Source organism: Cinclus cinclus, chromosome 32 (assembly GCF_963662255.1).
Source record: "Cinclus cinclus chromosome 32, bCinCin1.1, whole genome shotgun sequence".
Classification (NCBI taxonomy): domain Eukaryota; kingdom Metazoa; phylum Chordata; class Aves; order Passeriformes; family Cinclidae; genus Cinclus; species Cinclus cinclus.
Window position 1 is genome coordinate 799,063 of NC_085077.1, and position 16,192 is coordinate 815,254.

General features: G+C 68.5%; 1 protein-coding gene across 1 annotated transcript; it reads left to right on the forward strand.

Annotated features, from left to right (window-relative positions):
* Window positions 1-463: 463 nt before the first annotated feature.
* CACNA1A (calcium voltage-gated channel subunit alpha1 A) lies at window positions 464-15,697 on the forward strand. Its single transcript, XM_062511733.1, has 29 exons — window positions 464-747; window positions 4,011-4,116; window positions 4,635-4,774; window positions 6,228-6,319; window positions 6,402-6,554; window positions 7,180-7,367; window positions 7,626-7,729; window positions 7,819-7,934; window positions 8,540-8,596; window positions 8,714-8,803; window positions 9,019-9,228; window positions 9,608-9,720; window positions 9,801-9,913; window positions 10,027-10,158; window positions 10,299-10,371; window positions 10,459-10,576; window positions 10,689-10,756; window positions 10,834-10,940; window positions 11,317-12,042; window positions 12,217-12,578; window positions 12,712-12,853; window positions 12,945-13,074; window positions 13,350-13,409; window positions 13,500-13,606; window positions 14,467-14,566; window positions 14,677-14,837; window positions 14,905-15,045; window positions 15,145-15,346; window positions 15,467-15,697. The coding sequence occupies exons 1-29, from the start codon at window positions 464-466 to the stop codon at window positions 15,695-15,697; spliced, it is 4,626 nt and encodes a 1,541-aa protein (XP_062367717.1).
* Window positions 15,698-16,192: the final 495 nt, after the last annotated feature.

Here is a 16,192-nt window from a genome sequence, read left to right on the forward strand (position 1 = left end):
ACCGCGAGCTGCAGCGCCAGGACCCCCGCAACCCCCTTCGGGGCACCGGGATCCCCCCCGCGCCGGGAGCCGCAGCGTCGGAGACCCCCTTTAGAGCGGGGGGGGCGGCCCCCAGCCCCTCCGCACCGGATTGCGGGGAGGGGGGCACCGCAAGAGAAGAGCCCCCCCCCCAATCCTCCGGGGAACGGCGAGCCGCAGCAGAGGGACCCCCGCATCCCGCGGATCCCCCCCCACCCTGTGCCGGGGGTCCCCCCCGCCGCACCGGCTCGCGGGGGGGAGGGCGCGCCGCACCGGAGGATGCTCGGGATGCCGGCACCGCTCTCGTCCGCCGCCTGAGCGCCTCTCGCCCGGTCGGGCCGGACCCCGCTTCCCCCCCCACCCCGAGAATTTGGGGGGGGTCCCATGGGATGTGATGAGCTCCTCGACGGTGCCGGCCTCAGCAGCGTGACGCCCCCCCGGCGGGATGGCTCGTTTCGGAGAGGAGGTGGCGGCCCGCTACGGGCCCGGCGGCGGCGGGAGCGGCCCCGGGGCGGCGGCGGGGGGCCGGGGAGCGGGGGGGGGCCCGCGGCAGGGCCCCCCCGGGGCTCAGCGCCTCTACAAGCAGTCCATGGCCCAGCGCGCCCGCACCATGGCCCTGTACAACCCCATCCCGGTGCGGCAGAACTGCCTCACCGTCAACCGCTCGCTCTTCCTCTTCAGTGAGGACAACGTGGTGAGGAAATACGCCAAAAAGATCACCGAATGGCCATATCCTTTCTGGGTGGGGGCCCCCCCGTGTCCCTGCACCGGAGCCCCAGGCCGAGGGGACCCGGCTCTGCCACCCCCTGCACCCCGGTTCACGCTGGGAACCTCGGACTGGCACAGGGAGCCCGGCCCCAGCGCACAGCCCTGACCTCCGGCCCGCGTTGGGATCACCCTGTCCTGCACTGGGGTCCCCAGACCGTACTGGGGACTCTGTGTCCTGCATGAGCTCTTCAGCCCCATATTGGGGTCCCCATGCTCGCATTGGGGTCCCGATATGATGGCTCCATCCCCTGACCTGCTTTGGGGTTCCCCTGACCTGCATGAGGGTCCCCATCCCCTGACCTCCAGCGAGGACCCCGTTTCCCTGCCCTGCACTGGGGTCCCCATTCCAGCCATGCCTCATCTCTCCATCCCCGGATCGGGGTCACTGTCCCTGTACTGGGTCACCGTGTCCTGCACCAGGGTCCCCATCCTGCGTCCTGCACCTCGTTCCCATCCCACATCTCCTTGCCCTGCACTGGGGACTCCAGACCCGTATTGGGGTCACTCTGTCCTGATTGGGATCCCCATCCAACCTCCCCATCCCTGTGACCTGCACAGGGACCCCCGGCCTCCTTTTGGGGCCTCCATTACCTGTCCTGCATTGGGGTTCCCGGCCTCTTTGTGAGGTCCCCAACCCCCTGCCCTGCACCGGGGACCCCATTTCTCTCCCCTGCATTGGGGTCCCCGTGCCCCTGCTGCCCCTCATCCCACCGCTGTCCCCGGACTGGGGGGTCTGGCTCATCCGGGTGGGGGGGGGGGGGGGTGCCCTATTTTTGGGGAGAATGTGTGAGCTGGCAGCCCGGAGTTCCTGCACCCCACAACCCTCCTGTGCCCCTCATTTCCATCCCTCGAGGTGTCGCCAGATCCATCCTATCCCCCTCCCCCCCCCCCCCACCAGCTGACGTGTTTGGGGGGTCAGGGCTAATTTGGGGAGGTGCCGTCCCGGCCCTGCTGCCCTTGGGGTTCCTCCGAGCCCCTTCCCCCTTTTTCTGCTCCCTAAAACACCCGGCCAGCAGCAACACCCCAAAAACTCCCCATCACTCCAAAAGGACCCCCACCATCCCAAAACAGTCACCGTCACCCCACGAATACCCTCTGCCACCTCTCCCGGAGGCGGGGGGGGCCGACGCGGGATTGGAGGGGGGAGGGTGTGTGTGTGTGTGTGGGGGGGGGTGGTCCCCACGCCGTTTTGAGGCGCAGCTGAGGGGGCTCAGGTTCCACCACGAGCTTTTGGGAACCCCCCAAGAGAGCGGGGGTCACTCTGGGGTCTCGGACATCCCCTCGGGCACAGCAGAGGTGGCCCCCAAATGGTGGGGGTGCGGGTCGCGGGGGGAGCGGGGCCGCGCCGCTCGGTGCCGCAGCGGGGCCGGGCAGCGCCGTGCCCGGGGCGGGGAAGGGTGCGCGGGTCCCGGGACATCGCGGCAGAGCCGGGCAAGGGTCTGGGGGTGTCGGGGTGGTTTGGGGTGTTGGGGGGGGGGGGGGTGGGTGATGCGTCGCCCCCCGCCCCGCTCCCCCCGGCGCGGCCCTGCGGGTCCCATCCTGCGGCACGCAGAGCCTCCCACGCCGGTCCCGGGGCGAGGGGGCGGCGGCAGCCAGGGGTTGCTCTCGCGGAGCCCCAAAAAATCCGTCCTGGGGGGGAATCCCGGGGGGAGCACAGAGCGGAGGGGAGGGGGTGCCCCCCGACCCCGCTTTGGGGGCACAGAGCCCCATGGCTGGCAGGCTGTGCCATGCTGGATCCGTGCTGGATCCGTGCTGGATCCGTGCTGGGTCTGTGCTGGGTCCGTTCTGGATCCTTGCTGGGTCTGTGCTGGGTCTGTGCTGGATCCGTGCTGGATCCGTGCTGGATCCGTGCTGGGTCTGTGCTGGGTCTGTTCTGGATCTGTGCTGGGTCCGTTCTGGATCCGTGCTGGGTCTGTGTTGGATCCGTGCTGGGTCTGCGCTGGGTCCCTGCTGGATACGTGCTGGATCCGTGTTGGATCCGTGCTGGATCCGTGCTGGATCCGTGCTGGATCCGTGCTGGGTCCATGCTAGGTCCATGCTGGATCCGTGCTGGGTCCGTGCTGGATCCGTTCTGGGTCCGTGTTGGATCCGTGTTGGATCCGTGCTGGGTCTGTGCTGGATCCGTGCTGGGTCCGTTCTGGGTCCGTGTTGGATCCGTGCTGGGTCCGTGCTGGATCCGTGCTGGGTCCGTGCTGCATCGCTGCCCTCTGCTGCCCCAGATAACCGGGCCGGGTGGTGCCAGGAGCCGTGCCGTGCCAGAATCTGGCACTGGATGCCCGGGCCACGGCAGGAACCGGGTTGGATCCCGGGTCTGGGAGCCGTGCCATGCCAGGGAGCCATCCTGGATCCCTGAGCTGTGCCAGGGAGCCAAGCTGGGCCAGATCCCGGTACCGGGAGTGATTCTGGATCCCTGGGCTGTGCCAGGGAGCTGCACCGGGCCAGATCCCGGCACCGGGAGCCGTGCTGTGACAAGGAGCCGTGCCGGGTAACGGTGCCGTGCCAGGGAGCCGTGCCGGACAGCAGCACCAGGCGCCCGTGCCAGGGCTGAGCACGGCGCCTGTGCCAGCTCCCAGCCCTGTGCCGGAGCTGTGCCGGGATGGTGGAGCAGGGTGGCCATTCCGGGTGGCCTGGTTGTTCCGGGCCGTGCCGGAGAACCGTGCCGTGCCAGGGAGCTGTTGGGGCAGCCGTGCCATGCTGGCCATCTGTCCTGTGCCACGGGGACATGTTGGAGAGCAGTGCCACGCCGGAGATCCGCGTGGGGCACTCGGGCAGTGCCAGGCCGTGGGGACCGCAGCCGTTCCCGGCCTCATTTCTGCGCCCTTCATGGCCACCGCGGCCACCTCTGGTGGGGTGGGGTGTGGGACAGGGGACAGGGCCGTGGGGCAGGGCATGGGGACACGGGACAGGCCACGGACACATCCCCGCAACCCCCGGGGGTGGCACTGCCCGGTGCCCGCGGGCCCAGCGGGGCCGTGTCGGTCGCGGCGGGTCCCGCTGTCCCCGGGGAGCTTTGATCGCGCCGCGGAGCCGAGGCCGCGGCTGCCGCTTTGATGAGGGAATTAATTAATGAAACTGCCGAACACGCGGGCGCCGACACCGGGGCACGGGCAGAGCCTCGGCCCCGCTTTGGACACCCCTTGGCCCCACTCCTGCCTCAGTTTCCCTCTCGCCGACACCGTTTGGGGGTTCCCCGGCCCTGTTTTTTTCCTTGACTGGCCCCCCACTCCTTTTGAATACATGATTTTAGCCACCATCATCGCGAACTGCATCGTCCTTGCGCTGGAGCAGCACCTGCCCGACGAGGACAAGACCCCCATGTCGGAGCGGCTGGTGAGCTGGGGGAGTGGGGGGTGCTCCGGGGGATTCCTGGGGAGGGTCTCCGCCACCTCTGCGGCTTAGAGAGGGTCCCCGACAGCTCCCGTGAAGGTGTCCGCCACCCCCGGGGGTTCCAGCGAGGGTCCCTGGGCACTCCTGGAGCTCTGGTGAGAGTTCAAGGGGCTCTGCTGGGGGGGTCCCCAGCCCACCGCGGGGTCCCTGCCGTGTCCCCGTCCCCCCGGCCTGGGCAGAGGGACAGGGGGACAGGGGGAGGCGGAGCGGGGGTTGCCAGCCCGCACCCGGCCCACGCCGGCCACCATTCCCAGTTCCCCTCGGAACCGCCGGCGTCCCAGTTTCCTCCTTACTGGGAATCTGGGCCACGCCGGGAGCGTCGCCGCCTCCGCCCGGGGCCACCTGGGGAGGGCTGGAGGGGGCCGGGGGGCAGCGCTGACCCCTCGCCCCGGGGGACAGGGGGTGTCCGGAGGTGGTCGCGTCCCCTGGCACCTGTCCCCGACACCTGTCCCCGCGCCCAGGACGACACGGAGCCGTATTTCATCGGCATCTTCTGCTTCGAGGCGGGGATCAAGATCATCGCGCTGGGCTTCGCCTTCCACAAAGGCTCCTACCTGCGCAACGGCTGGAACGTCATGGACTTCGTGGTGGTGCTCACGGGGTGAGGGGCGCGGGGGGGACCCCCGGGGGCTGCCAGGTTGGGGACAGACATGTGTCACCGTGGGGATCACCCCCGCCCAGGTGTGCGGGCGCAGGACCTCCCCCCTCCCCACCTGTGCCCCACCCGCGTGTCCCACGTGTTCCCGCGTGTGTGCGGGGCCGTGTGTGCTGTCCCCGTGTCCCCGGGGGCGTCGCGGCGCTGTCACAACGTGTCCCCGCGGTGTCACTCAGAGTGCTGCACCGGCACCCGCTGGCCCCGGCAGCTCCGGGCCCCCCCCCCCGCCCCCCCCGGCTCCAGAACCACCCCCCCAGATCCCCTCCGGGTCACAGAGACCCCCCCCCTCCCCGGTCACAGAGACCCCCGTGTCCGGTTCCTCCTGCCTGGGGAAGTTGAGGCACGACTTTTTGGGGGGCTCTTTTGGGAGGGCTCTGTCCTGCGTGATCTGTGTCATGGGGGGGGGGGGGGGGGGGAGGACGCTTCCTCTGCCCCTCCCCCCGACCTCTCTGAACCCCCCCCCTCCCCCCCGGCGCCCCTCACCCCCCTGTTCCCGACATTGTTCCCCGCCGGTAATGGGGGGGTGGATAAATTGGGGTGGTTGGGGGCGTTGGGGTCACGGAGGGGGGGGTGGGGGTGGGTCGGGTCTGTCCTCGATGTGGGGGGGGGGGGGGGGGTGACGGATGAGGGATGAGCATCTCCATCCGGTTGCCATGGCAACAGCGGTCCCTCCGCATCGCCAGGGCCACCGATGAACCCCTGGGGTACACCCGGGACCCCCTTCGGTTCCCCGGCCACCCCCTCCCGCACACGGGAGAAGCCGGGGCCGGTGCTGGCCGGTGGCCGCGACCCCCGGGCTGGGACCAGCGCTGGCATCAGCCACCACCGGCAGCATCGCCGGAAAAGGCTAAAAATAACCCCGAGCTACCGCCCGCGCTGGCGGCACCGGCTGCCGGCCCTGCGGCACGTGGCCCTGCGGCGGGGACACGGGGGCTCGCGGGGGCTGTGACAGCACCGCCAAGGGCTCGTGGTGGCCGCGGGCTAGCGGCTGTGCGACGGGGACCCGGGGGCTAGCGGAGGCCGAGGGCTCACGGCCTTGCGATGAAGATCTGGGGGCTCACGCTGGCCGGGGGCTCGTTGCCCTGCAGTGGGGATTGGGGTGGGGGTCGGTCACGGCGGCTGCGGCGGCGCAGCCACGGCTCGTGGGCCTGCGACAGGGTCACAGGGGCTAGCGGCAGCTGTGACGGTGTGGCCGCGGGCTCAGGGCGGCCACGCGGAGGACGTGGTGGCTCGTGGTAGCCACGGGGTCGGCCGCGGTGCTCGGGAGCGCCGTGTCTCAGTGGCCCCGTTGTGGGGGTCCCTGGCCACGCTGGGATGTGCCGGTGGCCGCGGTCACTCTCGGTGGCCGCGGTGGCCCGGCCGGGGGTCCCCACGGCCTCTGACCCCTCTGTCCCCGCAGCATCCTGGCCTCAGTGGGCTCCCAGTTCGACCTGCGGACGCTGCGGGCCGTGCGAGTGCTCCGGCCCCTCAAGCTGGTCTCGGGGATCCCAAGTGAGAGCTGGGGGAGGATTTGGGGGTCCCGGGGCTGGGGGAGTCCCCGGGGGGCGTGGCCGCTCAGCCGCCGCTGCCGCAGGTTTACAAGTCGTGCTGAAGTCCATCATGAAGGCGATGATCCCGCTGCTGCAGATCGGGCTCCTGCTCTTCTTCGCGATCCTCATCTTCGCCATCATAGGATTAGAGTTTTATATGGGCAAATTCCACACCACCTGCTTCGACCTGGTCACAGGTAGGGCCGAACCCTCCAGGTGTCCCAGCAAACTGCCCCCCCCCTCCCCAAAATCCCCTCCAACCCCCCAATCCTCCCTAAGCCCCCCCGAACCCCCCTGAGTCCCCTCCAACCCCCCCCCAAACCTCCCTGAATCCCCTCCAAGCCCCTCAAACCCTCCCTAAAACTCACCACCCCCCCCACAGCACCTCCCAATCCCCTCTAGCCCCCAAACCCTCTCTAACCACCCTGAACTCCCTCAAATTCCCCAACCCCCCCCCCCCCCCCCCTTCCTGCCTCAGTTTCCCTCCAGGGTGGGCCGGGATCCCGGGGTTGGGATCACCGGGGATGAGAGGGGGGCTATGGGGATCAGATCCTTTCCTCCCACCCCTCCGAGTCAAACCCGCAACCCCCCCCCCCCACCAAATCTCCCCGGGCCGGGGGCCAGCGCTCGATTTGGAACGTCCTAATTGCCGCTCTCCCTTGATGAAGCCGTTAATTGGCCGCGGTTATTTCTGTCCGTGCCCCGCACGGCGGGAGTGGGGAGGGGTGGTCCTGGGGACATGATGGGAGGGGGGGGGGGGGGGGGTTGGGGACGCCTAGGGATACGGAGGGGGTTCAGACCACGGGATTCCCCCCTCCCCAGACGAGATCAAGGTGGAGGTCCCGTGCGGGACGGACGAGCCGGCCCGGATCTGCCCCAACGGCACCAAGTGCAAGAAATATTGGGAAGGGCCCAACTACGGCATCACGCAGTTCGACAACATCCTCTTCGCCGTGCTCACCGTCTTCCAGTGCATCACCATGGAAGGGTGGACCGACCTCCTCTACTATGTGAGGGCTGTCCCCTCCCGGTGCCCTCCTTTCCCTGTCCGGTGTCCTCCTCCTCCTCCTCCTCCTCCTCATCCTTCTCCTCCCTCTGGAGTCACCTCCCGGGTCTGTCCCCTCCCCGGTTGTCCCCACACACCCTCGTGGGAGCGCCCCCTCCCTGCTCAGGGGATCCCCTGGGAATTCCCCCCCACCCCCCCCACCCCTCGCCCCAAAAAAAAACTCATGGGACCACCCCCACCCCGTTCCCTGTCCCCTCCCCAGAGCAACGACGCCTCAGGGAACACTTGGAACTGGCTGTACTTCATCCCCCTCATCATCATCGGCTCCTTTTTTATGCTCAACCTCGTGCTGGGGGTCCTGTCCGGGTAAGCGGGGTTCGGGCGCCGGGGGGGGGGGGGTCCTTGGTGCCCCCTCCCCCCCTCCGGGCCGGCGCTGACAGAGGGGGGGTCCGCAGCGAGTTTGCCAAAGAGCGGGAGCGGGTGGAGAACCGCCGGGCCTTCCTCAAGCTGCGGCGGCAGCAGCAAATCGAGCGGGAGCTCAACGGATACATGGAGTGGATCTCCAAGGCGGGTGAGGGTCGGGACCACCCCTCAAAAACCCTCTCGAAGCCCCCGAAACACCCCCCCCCACACACACACACATACCTCCATAACCCCACCCCAACCCTTTGCACGCTTCCAAAATCCCTTCCCAAACCACTCCAAGTTCCCTCGAATCCTCTCCAACCCCTCCAGATCTCCTCGGAACATCCAAATCCTCATCAGCACATCCTGAATCCCCCCCTATCCCCTCCCAAATCTCCCCAAATCTCCTCTAACCCGCCCAGGGGATTTCTGGGATCCCCTCAAACCCTCCAAACCCTTCCCAACTATCCCCAAACACTCCTAACCCCCTCCCAGTGCGTTCCCCTCCCCCTAAACCCTCTCCAACCCCTCCCGGGAGCTCCAACCCCCCCCCCCTCTCGGGACCCCCGAGATCACCCACCCCCCCCCTTCACCTTCCGCCCCCGGACCCCTAAAGTCCCCCCTTCGCTCCTGTCCCAGCCCTCTCCAAACCCTTTTAATGCTCCCAAATACCCCGCTATTCCCCTCCCAGGGGTCCCCAGCCCCTCTCCCACCCCCTGTCCCCCCCCTGAAAACCCCCGAGCCCCCCCTGAGCCCCCCACTTTCCCTCAGAAGAGGTGATCCTGGCCGAGGACGAGCCCGAGGCCGAGCCCCGGCGCCCCTTCGATGGTAAGTGCGCAGCCCCCGCCCCCCTCCCCGCCCCGGGGGCGACCCCGGCCCTGCTCGGGGCCACCGCAGGGACCCCCCCGGGTGACGGCCGCCCCCCTGTGCCCCCCCCTGCGGGAGCTCTCCGGAGGGCCACCAGCAAGAGGAGCAAGACGGACCTGCTGAGCCCCGAGGAGGGCGAGGAGCAGCTGGGGGACATCGCGGCCATGGGTGGGTGACACGGGGACACGGCGGGGGGAGGGGGTGGGGGGTGGTGGAGAGGGGTGGTTTGGGGGTGTGGGGTCCCCCAGGGATGGTTTGGGGTGACAGTCCAGGTGTCTGGGGGTGACCCAGGGATGGTTTTGGGGTGGCGGGTGACACAGGTGACGCAGAGAGAGACCCTGGGGTGACACGCCGGGCCCCGGGGGGGGGGGGGTCTCCTGCAGGGTCCCCCTTCGCCCGTGCCAGCCTCAAAAGTGCCAAGCTGGAGAACGCCACCTTCTTCCACAAGCGGGAGCGGCGGATGCGCTTCCACATCCGGCGGATGGTGAAAACTCAGGCCTTCTACTGGACCGTGCTCAGTCTGGTAGCCCTCAACACCCTGTGTGTTGCTATCGTTCACTACGACCAGCCAGATTGGCTTTCCGACTTCCTCTGTGAGTCAGCCCCGACCCCCGGAGCCACCCCAGAGACCCCCAAAACTCCCCAGCGGCCCCCAGATCTCTTTGTGTGTTGCTGTTGGGTACCACAACCACTCGTGCCGGATTTCCGACTCCCTCCGGAGTCCCCCAGAACCCCAGGGAGAGTCCCAGACCCCCCCCCCCCCCCAAACCCACCGGAGGCCCCTGGAGTCCCCCAGAACACCCCTCCCCGAGGCTCCCCAAGACTCCCAAAGCGCCCTGGACCCCTCTAGCTCATGGGACACCCCCCTGAGCTTTTGGGATCCCCCCCCCTCTCCCGTGATTCCCCAGCCCATGAGACCCTCAGCACCCCCTGGACCGTTCCCCCCTCACTGCTGTGTTCCTCCCTCCCCAGACTATGCAGAATTCATTTTCTTGGGACTCTTTATGTCCGAAATGTTTATAAAAATGTACGGGCTGGGGACGCGGCCTTACTTCCACTCGTCCTTCAACTGCTTCGACTGTGCCGTGAGTGCCGAGATGCGATTTTGGGATGGGATTTTGGGATGGGATCGATGGGATCATCCAGGGACACCGTCCTCTCCCAGGTTATCATCGGAAGCATCTTCGAGGTGATCTGGGCTGTTGTGAAGCCGGGAACATCCTTCGGGATCAGCGTGCTGCGAGCTCTCAGGTTACTGCGCATCTTCAAAGTCACCAAGTGAGCCCCGCGTCCCCCCCATGTCCCCTGGTGTCCCCCCGTTCCCCCTGCGTCCCCCGGTGCCCCCCTGTCCCCCCCCCGTGTCCCCCCACAGCCTGGCGCTGTCCCCGCAGGTACTGGGCTTCCCTGCGGAACCTGGTGGTGTCCCTGCTGAACTCCATGAAATCCATCATCAGCCTCCTCTTCCTCCTCTTCCTCTTCATCGTCGTCTTCGCCCTTTTGGGGATGCAGCTCTTCGGGGGACAGTGAGTGACCGGGCGGGGAACGGGGTCCCCCGAGATGTCCCCCCCAGAGTGGGAGGGGTGTCTCTGTGCCCCCAGGTCCCTGCTTGGGGAGCACCTGGTGCTGCTGGGGCTCTCACCGCTGACCCCCCAAACTCCCCCAGGTTCAATTTTGACGACGGGACCCCTCCCACCAATTTCGACACCTTCCCAGCAGCAATAATGACGGTGTTTCAGGTAGGCCCAACTCCCGGGGGGGTCCTGATGGGGCGGGGGGCTCGTGGGGGGGTCCTCGCTGCCCCCAGGACTCCTCCCTCCCCCCAGATCCTGACGGGAGAAGACTGGAACGCGGTGATGTACGACGGGATCAAATCTCAGGGCGGCGTCAAGGGCGGGATGGTTTTCTCCGTCTACTTCATTGTGCTCACCCTCTTTGGCAACTGTATCCTGGGGGTCCCGGGGGGGGGGGGGGGCTTCTGGGGGGGGCTGGGGGGCAGGCCCGGGAGGGGAGGGGCTGCCCTGGCCCCCGCTTTGCCTTGACGTGACCCCCCCAGACACTCTGCTGAACGTCTTCTTGGCCATCGCCGTGGACAACCTGGCCAACGCGCAGGAGCTCACCAAGGTCAGGGGTCCGGGGAGGGGCTCGGAGGGTCTGAGGGGTCTCGGGGCCCGGCCGGACGTGGTGCTGGGGCCTTGCAGGATGAGCAGGAGGAGGAGGAAGCCGCCAACCAGAAGCTGGCGCTGCAGAAGGCGAAGGAGGTGGCCGAGGTCAGCCCGCTGTCCGCAGCCAACATGTCCGTCACCATGTGAGTGTCCAGAGCCCGCCAGGATGGCCCCGGATCCATCCCCGGATCCACCCCAGAGCCAGGCCAGACCCATCCCGGCTCCATCCTTGGGTGCATCCTGAATACTTCCTCAGCGTCATCCCTGGATCCACCCCGGCTCCATCCCAGCTCCGTCCCTGGGTCCATCCCGGCTCCTTCCTGGGCTCCATCCCGGCTTCATCACAGCTCCATCTGCGCATCGATCTTGGCTCCATCCCAGAGCCATCCTCGACTCCATCCCAGCCCCATCCCATCCCCACTTTTGCCTCCATCCCGGATCCGCCCCCGGCTCCATCCCAACCCTGTCCCGTCCGCACCCCCGGACCCTCCCGACCCAATCCCGACCCCGGGGCCGCAGGAAGGAGCAGCAGAAGAACCAGAAATCCTCCAAGTCGGTGTGGGAGCAGCGCACGAGCGAGCTGAGGAAGCAGAACCTGCTGGCGAGCCGCGAGGCGCTGTACAGCGAGCTGGACCCCGAGGAGCGCTGGAAGGTGCCCTACGCTCGCCACCTGCGCCCGGACATGAAGACGCACCTGGACCGGCCCCTGGTGGTGGACCCGCAGGAGAACCGCAACAACAACACCAACAAAACGCGGCCCGGGGAGCCCCCGCCCGACCCCCGCTTCGGGCCGCTCCGAGCCGAGGAGCTGCGCCGGCAGCAGCCGCGTTACCCCGAGCACGGCGGGGGACCCCGGCCCGGGGACCCCGCGGGACCCCCCGGGAGCCGCCGGCCCCGCAGCAGCAGCCGGGAGCCGGAGCGGGAGCCCAGCCAGGAGCGCGGCTACTCGGAGGGCGAGCGCCTCAAAGGGCGGCACCGAAGCCGCGACGGCCGCGCCGGGTCCCCCCCGCCCGAGCGGGAGCACCGGCGGCACCGCGGGCACCGGCGCGGGCCCGAGGAGGGAGAGGAGGGAGCCAGGCCCGAGCGGCGGCCGCGGCACCGGGAAGGGGGGCGGCCGCCGAGGGGGGAGGGCGACCCGGAGCACGGGGATGGCGAGCGGCGGCGGCGGCACCGGCACGGGCCAGCGCCCGGGTACGACGGAGAGGGCAGGAGGGAGGACAAGGAGCGGAGGCACCGGCGGAGGAGGTGAGGATGCGGGAGGGACCCCCGGGGGTCGGTGGGACCCTCCCGGAGCTGGTGGAGGGGTCCCGTGAGAGAACCCACCGTCTCTCGGCGCTCCCGGCTCCCTGGAGCGGTTTTTTTTTTTTTTTTTTTTTGGGGGGGTCCCCTCTGAGCCCCCTCCCCTCTGCTCCCCGGCAGGGAGACGCAGCCGCCCCCGGCGCCGTCGGGCCCCACGCTCTCCACCACCCGCCCCATCCAGCAGGACCTGGGGCGCCGGGAGCCCCCCGTGGCCGAGGACATCGACAACATGAAGAACAACAAGCTGGCCACGGCAGAGCCCCCCGCACCGCCCTCCATGGGCAACCACACCCCCTGCCCCCCCGCCGGACCCCCCCGCCGGGCCCCCCCAGCCGCCAACCCCCCGCCCCCCGAAAACAGCCTGGTGGTCACTAACCCCGGGCCCCCCAACAACCCCGGCAAGGCCGGGGGAAAGCCGGAGCACACGGCCGTGGACATCCCGCCCCCGTTCCCGCCGCCCCCCAGTAACGCCCTGGTCCAAGGTAGGGCAGCCCACCCGGATTTGGGGGGGCCCGGGGGTTTTAGGGGATGAGGGGGATCAGGGGTGTGGGGGTGATCTGGGGGTTCAGGGGAGCCCGGGGGGGGGGGAGTTCCCTGACGGCGCTGCCCCCGCAGTGAACAGGAACGCCAACCCCGAGCCGCTGCCCCGCAAGGAGGAGGAGGAGAAGAAGGAGGAGGAAGGCGACGCGCAGGACGAGAACGGCCCCAAGCCCATGGTGCCCTACAGCTCCATGTTCATCCTCTCCACCACCAACCCGTGAGCACCGGGGGCAGCGGCAAGGCCCGGGGGGGGGCTCGGGGGGTTCCTGGGGAGACCCGGGGGTCCCCCCTGACCGTGTCCCCTCCAGGTTCCGGCGGCTGTGCCACTACATCGTGAACCTGCGCTACTTCGAGATGTGCATCCTCATGGTCATCGCCATGAGCAGCATCGCGCTGGCGGCCGAGGACCCCGTGCAGCCCAACGCCCCCCGCAACAACGTGAGACCCCCCCCCCCCCCATCCTTTCCTCTACCTGGGGGTCCCCCGGGGTGGGGACGCGCTGATCTGGGGGCAGGGGACCCCAAAATAAACTCCTGGTGTGTGTGTGTGGGGGGGTCTCTGCACTCGGTGTGTGCTGGCTCACAGAGAGAACGAGTGCCTGGAGTGCTTGGGGGGCTCTGAGGGGTCCCAGGGGGGCGCTGGGGAGTCCTGGGGGGGCTCTGAGGGGTCTTGGGGCTGCCAGGGGTGCCCCAGGCTTCCCCTCCCCCCAACAGGTGCTGCGCTACTTCGATTACGTCTTCACGGGGGTCTTCACCTTCGAGATGGTGATCAAGGTGAGCTTGGGGAGGGTCCGCAGGCTGGGGGACACCCCCCCTCCCCCCTCCCACCTCCAGGAGCCCTCTGACCCCGCGTTGCCCCCACAGATGGTGGATCTGGGGCTGGTGCTTCACCAAGGTGCCTATTTCCGGGACCTGTGGAACATTCTGGATTTCATCGTGGTCAGCGGGGCGCTGGTGGCCTTTGCCTTCACGTGAGTGCCCGGGGAGCGGGAGGGGGGGGGGGGACACTCAAGGGATGGGGGTGTGGGGAGTGACCTCGCCCCCCAGAGCCCCCCTCGCCGTGGGGCCCGTCCCGCTGCCCGCGCTCTCTGTTGTCGCTTGGCGTCTGTCCTCGGCCGCTTGTCACCGCGTCTGTGTCGTCCTGTCACCGTCCCCGTGTCGGTGTCGGAGGGAAGGAGGAGGAACCCGCTAGGAAGGGGTGAGAGAACCCCTAGGAAGGGGCGAGTGACCCCTGAGAATCCCCTGAGTAAAGGGTGAGAATCCCCCGAGTGTGTGAGCGGCCCTAAAGTAAAGGCCGAGCATCCTCCGAGTAAAGGCTTGAGCACCCCCTGAGTAACTGAGCAGCCTCCAAGTCTGGGCTGAGCACTTCCCACGAGACCGAGCAGCCCCCGAGTAACCTGGGAGTAAGCCTGGAGCAGACCCCGACCACCTCCCATGAAGTGGGGCTGCTCCGAGGGTCCCCCCCTCGCTCGGGGGGGGCCGGAGTTGCCGGGTGGGGGGGGGGCTCTGACCGTGCCTTGTCTCTCCGCTTCCTCTGCCCGCGCCGCAGGAGCAGCTCACGGTAAATCCTTCTGCCTTCGTCTCTGTCCTCGTCTTCTCCTCGTGCTCTTGGTCGTGCCTCGCTCCCCCTCCCCAAATTCCCACCCCCGGCCCCCCAAAACCGCCTCAGGAAAATGTGGGGTGGGGGGGGGGGGGGGTGGGGTGGGGAACGGGGCTCAGCCTGGTGGGAGGAGAGGGGAGGGAACGCCCCTGGTCCCGCCGGGGTTCCTGGGGTGTCCCCGACCACCTCAGGGGTCCCACGCCCCCTCTTCGCCCTCCCCCCCCCCCGCAGTGGCAGCAGCAAAGGGAAGGACATCAACACCATCAAGTCCCTGCGCGTCCTCCGAGTGCTCCGGCCCCTGAAGACCATCAAGAGGTTGCCCAAGCTCAAGGTGGGCTCTGGGGGCAGTTCGCCACCCCCCCAGGGGGTTGGGGGGGGGGGGGGGCGGAATTTAGGGGTGCTGACCCCCCCCCCCTCCCCGCCCTCCCCCCGCCTCCCCAGGCCGTGTTTGACTGCGTGGTGAACTCGCTGAAGAACGTCCTCAACATCCTCATCGTCTACATGCTCTTCATGTTCATCTTCGCCGTGGTGGCCGTGCAGCTCTTCAAGGGGAAGTTCTTCTACTGCACGGACGAGTCCAAGGAGTTCGAGAAGGACTGCAGGTACGGCCCGGCCGAGAGGGGCCCGCGCCCCCCGCCCGGCCCCCGCCCACCGCCCTTCCCCGGGCAGGGGCGAGTACCTGGTGTACGAGAAGGACAACGAGGTGAAGGCGCAGAAGCGCGAGTGGAAGAAGTACGAGTTCCACTACGACAACGTGCTCTGGGCGCTGCTCACGCTCTTCACCGTCTCCACCGGCGAGGGGTGGCCGCAGTAAGGCTGCGGGGATTTGGGTCTGGGGGTTCTGGAGGGGTCTGAGGGGGTTGGGCAGCAGGACCCCAGCCCCAAATCCCCGCCCTGCTGCCGCCACAGGGTCCTCAAGCACTCGGTGGACGCCACGTACGAGAACCAAGGGCCGAGCCCCGGGTACCGCATGGAGATGTCCATCTTCTACGTCGTCTACTTCGTCGTCTTCCCCTTCTTCTTCGTCAACATCTTCGTGGCCTTGATCATCATCACCTTCCAGGAGCAGGGGGACAAGATGATGGAGGAGTACAGCCTGGAGAAGAACGAGGTGAGGCCCCCGTGCCCGGCGCTCCCTCTGCGGGGCCGTCACGCCGTGTGTGACACGCGTGTGACACGCGTGTGACACCCGTGTGTGTGTGTGTGTGTGTCGTCCCCCCCGTCCCCACAGAGAGCCTGCATTGACTTTGCCATCAGCGCCAAGCCGCTGACCCGGCACATGCCCCAGAACCGCCAGAGCTTCCAGTACCGCATGTGGCAGTTCGTGGTGTCCCCCCCCTTCGAGTACACCATCATGGCCATGATCGCCCTCAACACCATCGTGCTCATGATGAAGGTGGGCAGGGACGGCGCTGGGGGGGCTGGGGAGCCCCCCGGGGGTTGTTCTCAGGCCCCCCCCTGAACCATCCGGGTCCTGCACCCCCTGGGGTTTGTCCTGCTCCGTCCCCTCTGTGACCTGCCCCTGTCCCCAGCTTTGTCCTGCGCCTCTGTCCCCCCCTGGGTGTTGTCCCTGTCTCCCCAGAAGCGCTTCTGGGATCCATTCTCTGTCCGGGATACATCCCTGTCCCCCCAGGACCTGTCCTTGTCCCCCCTAGGGCTGTCCCTGTCCCCGCAGGACCTGTCCTTGTCCCCCCTAAGGCTGTCCCTGTCCCCCCAGGACCTGTCCTTGTCCCCCCTAGGGCTGTCCCTGTCCCCCCAGGACCTGTCCTTGTCCCCCCTAGGGCTGTCCCTGTCCCCTCAGGACCTGTCCCTGTCCCCCCTAGGGCTGTCCCTGTCCCCTCAGGACCTGTCCCTGTCCCCTCAGGACCTGTCCCTGTCCCCCTGGACCCACCCCCAGCCCGCAATGCGCCCCTGTCCCCACCCTCCCGCACTGTCCCCGCAGTTCTACGACGCCTCT